General features: G+C 33.5%; 1 protein-coding gene across 1 annotated transcript; it reads left to right on the top strand.

Annotated features, from left to right (window-relative positions):
• The first annotated feature begins 1,576 nt into the window (after positions 1-1,576).
• On the top strand, positions 1,577-2,667 carry LOC109217724. Its single transcript, XM_019381989.1, has 3 exons — positions 1,577-1,864; positions 1,946-2,137; positions 2,257-2,667. Exons 1-3 carry the CDS (start codon positions 1,577-1,579, stop codon positions 2,665-2,667), a joined length of 891 nt encoding a protein of 296 aa, XP_019237534.1.
• The last annotated feature ends 3,258 nt before the right edge of the window (positions 2,668-5,925 follow it).

Raw genomic sequence — 5,925 nt, forward strand, 5'->3', positions numbered from 1 at the left:
TCACATGGACAAATGGACAAATGGGAGTGGATAGAGTAATTAGCAGAATTGATAGAGCTTTGGGGAATGGTGAATGGATGATGAAGTTTGGGCATCTAACAGTGGAAATTGGAGATCTATTTATATCAGTTCATTCTCCTCTATCACTGAGATTTCAAAGAAGAAATAACAGTATCAAAATACCCTTTAGGTTTTTGAATGTTTGGGCTGGCCATAAGGCATTTCAAAGTATTGTTACTAAGGGATGGCAAGGGAAGCAACAATATTGCAAGCTAGTAACTATCTGGAACAGATTGAAAGCTATGAAAACAGATTTTAAGAATTTGAATAACATGAATTTTAGGGAAGCAGCAGTGAAAATTGAACAAGCAAGAAGAGATATAATTGAATGCCAACAAGAAATAAAGAAAGGATACACAGACCAACTAAGGATGATGGAGAAGGAAGCTAGAGATCAGCTAGAAAAATGGTCACGCATTGAAGAAAAGATACTTCAGCAGAAATCAAGAGCCCAATGGATCAATATAGGTGATGGAAACAACAAGTACTTCTTTGTAGTGATGAAAGAAAGAGCATGCAGGAAAAATATTACAACCTTAACAGCATGGAATGGTGCAATCCGGACAGAGCCTAAGAGTATTAAGAGGGAGATTGTGGAGTTTTATAAATCTCTTATGGGGACTGCTGTTAATCAGTTACCTGCTGTTAATAAGCAAAAAATGAAGAAGGGACCTAAACTGAACCATCAACAAACTATGGAATTGATCAAAGATATAACTAGGCAGGAAATTAATGATTGCTTACATGCTATTGGAAATGATAAAGCATCTGGTGTTGATGGGTACAATGCAGTGTTTTTCAAAAAAGCATGGGAGATAATGAAGGTTGATGTCTATGATGCTGTAATGGAGTTCTTTGAAACGGGTAGGATGCCCAGGATCATTAACTGTACAACTGTTACTTTATTACCCAAGGTTCCTAACCCTGCTACTATCAAAGACTATAGACCTATATCTTGTTGCTCAGTGTTATATAATATCATTCCTAAACTCTTAGCATCAAGGCTACAAAAAGTTATGAGTTTCTTAATTGATGAGGCTCAAGCTAGTTTTATACCTGAAAGAAAAGGAGCAGATAACACTATATTAGCTAATGAACTGATTAGAGCTTATTCAAGGAAGCATATATCTCCTAGATGCATGATTAAAGTAGTCTTGCAGAAAGCATATGATAGTGTTGAATGGAGTTATGTGCTACAAATCATGGAAGGTTTAGGATGTCCTCACAGGTTCACACAATGGGTAACAACTTGTATCCAAAGTGTGAGCTATTCTATTTTGATTAATGGTGAATTGGCTGAGCCCTTTCCTGCTGCAAAAGGACTCAGACGGGGTGACCCAATGTCACCTTTTTTGTTTGCTCTAGCTATGGAATATCTAAGTAGGCTGCTGGCAGAGTTGAAGGACAAGAAGCAATTCCACTTTCATCCAAAATTCAAGAAGCTAGGCATCACTCATTTGAGCTTTGCAGATGACCTGTTATTATTTGCTAGGGGGATAAACAATCGGTGGTAATGATGAAGCAATGTTTTGATCAATTCTCTGCAGCTTCTGGTCTTAAAGCTAACCTAAACAAGAGTTCAGTGTACTTTGGTGGGGTGACTGATGAAGAACAGGAAGCCATACTTCAACAGTTGAGATACATAAGAGGTGAATTACCATTCAAATACCTGGGAGTTCCATTAGCTACTAGGAAGATGAAGGTGACTCAATGGCAACCTTTGATTGATAAAATAGTAGCAAGAATATCATCCTGGATTGCAAAGAAATTGTCATATGATGGAAGAATTCAACTTATAAGAGCTGTGCTGTCTGGAATTCAGTCTTATTGATCAAAAGTTTCTGATACCAGCCAAGGTGATCATAACTATTGAAGCTTACTGCAGGTATGCAAACCAAAGAGTTCAGGAGGTTTAAATATTCTGAATCTTAAGAAATGGAACAGAGCAGCCATTCTCAAATTGCATTGGGATTTAACATCAAAAGCTGACAGACTGTGGATCAAATGGTTGCATATGTACCATATAAAGGGGCAGCCTATATCGAACATCAAAGGGGCTAAACAAGCAAGTTGGATGGTACAAAAGATTTTGACTATTAAAGGGCCAAGTCCACATATACAAAGACAAGGAGACAAAGGTAGTGTCATCAAGCAAATATATTTGTAGCGGTATTCTCTATGTGGCTGATCATACAGGAAAGGATGTTGACTGCTGACAGACTGAGTAAATGGAGCATGACTGTGGATACTACATGTGTATTCTATAATTGTCAACCAGAGAACCATCACCATTTATTCTATTATTGTACTATCATCATGGAAATATGGAATGACATATTCAAATGGATGCAAATACAAGTGCCAGCAAATACATGGAGTCAATTAATATGCTGGTTTGTGGAAAAAGCAAAGAAGAAATCAACTGAAGGGCAGCTGCTGAGAATGATACTAGCTGAAACATTGTATAGCATATGGGTGGAGAGAAATCATAGAGTTTTTGAGAAGATTCATAGGGATAGACAAAGCATTGTTAGAGAAATTATCTACATTTGTAACATTAGATCTGTTGGTAAACTCAAAGAAGTATTACAATACAAGTTCATATAGGAGGAGGAAAGTAGTAGTACTATCATGTAAGATAGGTCAAAGAGGCGGGGGGTATAGAAGAGATGCATATAGCAGTGATTCACATACAGGCTGAGTTAGCCTTATACATTGTAATTTGTTGCTTTGAAAATTAATAATATTTGAATTACCAAAAAAAAAAATTGATTCCGAAAAAAATTGACTTTTATAATAAGTAGTTGTTATATAAAAATATTGTTATAAAAAAGTTTGACTATATTAGGTTGCTGGTGAATGAAAGTCATTGCAACCATCAAAGCAATCACAACCTGATGGTATGGCTTCATCCAACCATCAGTCAATGTGTAGTTTTTGCCAACTCTCTTAGTTTTCTTTTTCTTATTAATATATATGCATTCTGGTTATTCGTTATCTGTCACTCTATAGTAGTCTATTAGTATAAGGCTTAGATTATGACGTGATACAATAGAGTCAGAACACCTTTCTATTTAAAAGAAATGGTGCTCAATAAATTGTTTTTGCACCCTACAAGCATGGCGGAGCCAGGATCTTCACGAAGGGGTTCAAAAAAATATTTTTGTAGCTAGTGGGAATTGAACCCACGATCTTATGTAAATTTTGAACCCCCTTGACCACTAAACTACACTTTTGGATTGTGTTAAGAGTGTTCAAAACTTAATATATAGAAGTAAAAAACAGATTTTGCCTTATATATACAGTGTAATTTTTGGGCGAAGGGTGTTCGGGTGAACACTAGGGGTGGGCGTTCGGGCAGTTCGGATTAAATATAGAATTTCGGGTTGGATTTTCGATTTTCGGATTGAAGAAATGACAATCCAAATCCAATCCAAATAAGCTCGGATTGGATCAAATTTTTTGAGTTCGGTTTCGGATTAATCGGGTTGGATATTTTGGATTTTCGATTTTGAGCTTATAAGTTGACATGTTTCTTCTTTTTACAAAAATGAATATCCAAATGAAGTACTCATATTAAATTGCCTGAAAAGTTACTCATTCTCACTGCAATCATCCAAATAAAGTATTCAAGTAATGAAATTACTATCAATAAAATGTAACAGAGACATTAATACGGCCGATAAGAAGTAGTAATAGTAAAACCATGTCCAAATAGAAAGTATTATGACAGTAACTTAGTAATTAATATTGCATATATAAAATAATATTTAATGGATATGGTATTTAACTTATTATTATTGACATATAGATAATGGACTAAATACAAAGTATAAAATTTTCGAATTTTCGGATATCCAAAAATCCAAAGTACCAAATCCATCGTCCAATCCGAAATTCAAAAAATTTAAAAAGTAAATCCAAAATCCAATCCGTAATCCGAAAATCCAAACCAAAAGTTTAAAAAATTTGGATTTCGGTTTGGATTTCGGGTTTGCCCAAACTATGCCCATCCCTAGTGAACACCCTTGCGCCCCCTAAATCCACCCCTGCCGGCTACAAGCCTTGAACAAAGTTTTAAGACAAACAGTTTTTGGCTTATCTGGTAAAGTCAAAGTAATTTTCATACAACATTTATAATGTTGCCCTTCTCTCATTTCTTATTCAGAATATAAGCTACAGTATGAAATATAGTTCAAATCTCAGAGTAATTTTAAATTTCTCAATTATAATCATTGATGAATAGTTATGCGACAAACACTTATTTTTCCAAGATTTATTAGAAACTCAGCCAAGTAAAATGGGATATGTAGCACATGAACTCTCCTCGATCCTCTAGATCATTTTTCTAAGCATCCAACTCGAAATGAAAGAATCAGAGTACTCACCTTAATATCTTCATATGTCGACTTGGCAGATAGTAGTACTGTCAAACCTATCTATAACAACATCTCTATATAATAATACTTTATTATAAAAATCAATTTTCGTAACCAATTTTCATTTTATGTTATAATATATGTTCTTTATAACAGCACTTCAGTATAACAACCAAAAATATCTGGATCAAACGAGGTTGTTATAGAAAGGTTTGACTGTATATATTATAAATCAAGCTTTGTGGTCAAATATAAGAATGCTATAACGTTTCCATTTTCTTTCTATGAAAAATTAATATTCCACCTAGAATGATCTGAAAAGTAATAATTTTCTTATTTTTACTTCGTGTAAATGCGTAATTTATGTCTCTAGTTTAGCAGTCAACTGTCACTTTCTTGTTCTCTTCGGCCCAAATCCCATCCCAAAAGGGATAGTTGGGTGGACTTCGGCCCAATCTCATCCCGAAAGGGGAAAAAATTCATAAATAGCCACTTTTAATCCTTGCAATTGAAAAATAGCCACTGCCATTGAGTGTCAAATTCCACAAATGAAATTTCAGGACTTTGTGTAGAGTTTTACTTGTAAAATTTGAAACTCCGTGACAGTAGCTATTTTCCAATTACAAGGGCTGAAAAGTTACTAGTCTGCACTATTACTACTCCCAAAAGCTAAAAATAATTGAAGAAAAATTTTTAAGTTTCAAAAACTGGTTTGGGGTAATTTTTGGATGAAAATTTTTCTTCACGGAACTTCATTTAAATAAAAATGTATTTTCAAACACAAATTCAACAACAACAAAAAAATACTATTTTTCAATACGACTTCAAAAACTCTCTTTTTAATTATTTTTTTAATCTAAATCTACGTTCAAAGGCTAGGAAAGAAAGAGCCCGTTTGGGTTAGCTGATTTGAAGTAGCTGATAAGCATTAGGTGCTGAAAAGCACTTTTAAGTGCTGAAACTCATTTAATAAATAAGCAGTTACGTGTTTGGGTACAAGTGCTGAAATTGATAATAAGTTGCTGCAGTATTTGATAAAAAAGTGCTGATAAGCTCTTTTTCTGTTAAAATGACTTAAATAACCTTAGAAATGTTTACACTTATAAGGGCATAATGTCTTCAAAATTTTAGATTCCAGATCGATTCAAATACAAAATATTCTATTTGTCATTTTATTTTAAATACAAGTGTGCTTAGATAAGATAATTTTTTCTGATAAATATATAATTTATTTTATGATAAGCATAAAATCATAAGTTATAATAATTAATAAATTAACAAAAGTTTCTCATTAAAAAATAAAAACCTAAATAGGACAAAATATTTGAAGAGAAACAAACATTGTCTTCATCACCACAACACTTAGAAGCAATACACCAAAATTTTGATATGTCTTCATTTATTACATACAGTTCAAAGATTAATACACAATCACATAGATATAAATATGCAAAGGATAGAGAATTTGCTTATCTTAAATAGTCAA

Source organism: Nicotiana attenuata, unplaced genomic scaffold, assembly GCF_001879085.1.
Source record: "Nicotiana attenuata strain UT unplaced genomic scaffold, NIATTr2, whole genome shotgun sequence".
Classification (NCBI taxonomy): Eukaryota; Viridiplantae; Streptophyta; class Magnoliopsida; order Solanales; family Solanaceae; genus Nicotiana; species Nicotiana attenuata.

What these genes read in the sequence shown, in the direction of transcription:
- LOC109217724 (XM_019381989.1), top strand. Translation starts at nt 1,577, where the DNA reads ATGAAGCAATGTTTTGATCAATTCTCTGCAGCTTCTGGTCTTAAAGCT. An exon ending in GAATTCAACTTATAAGAGCT is followed by an intron (nt 1,865 to 1,945) that starts GTGCTGTCTGGA and finishes AGCTTACTGCAG; the next exon opens with GTATGCAAACCAAAGAGTTC. An exon ending in CTAAACAAGCAAGTTGGATG is followed by an intron (nt 2,138 to 2,256) that starts GTACAAAAGATT and finishes CTGATCATACAG; the next exon opens with GAAAGGATGTTGACTGCTGA.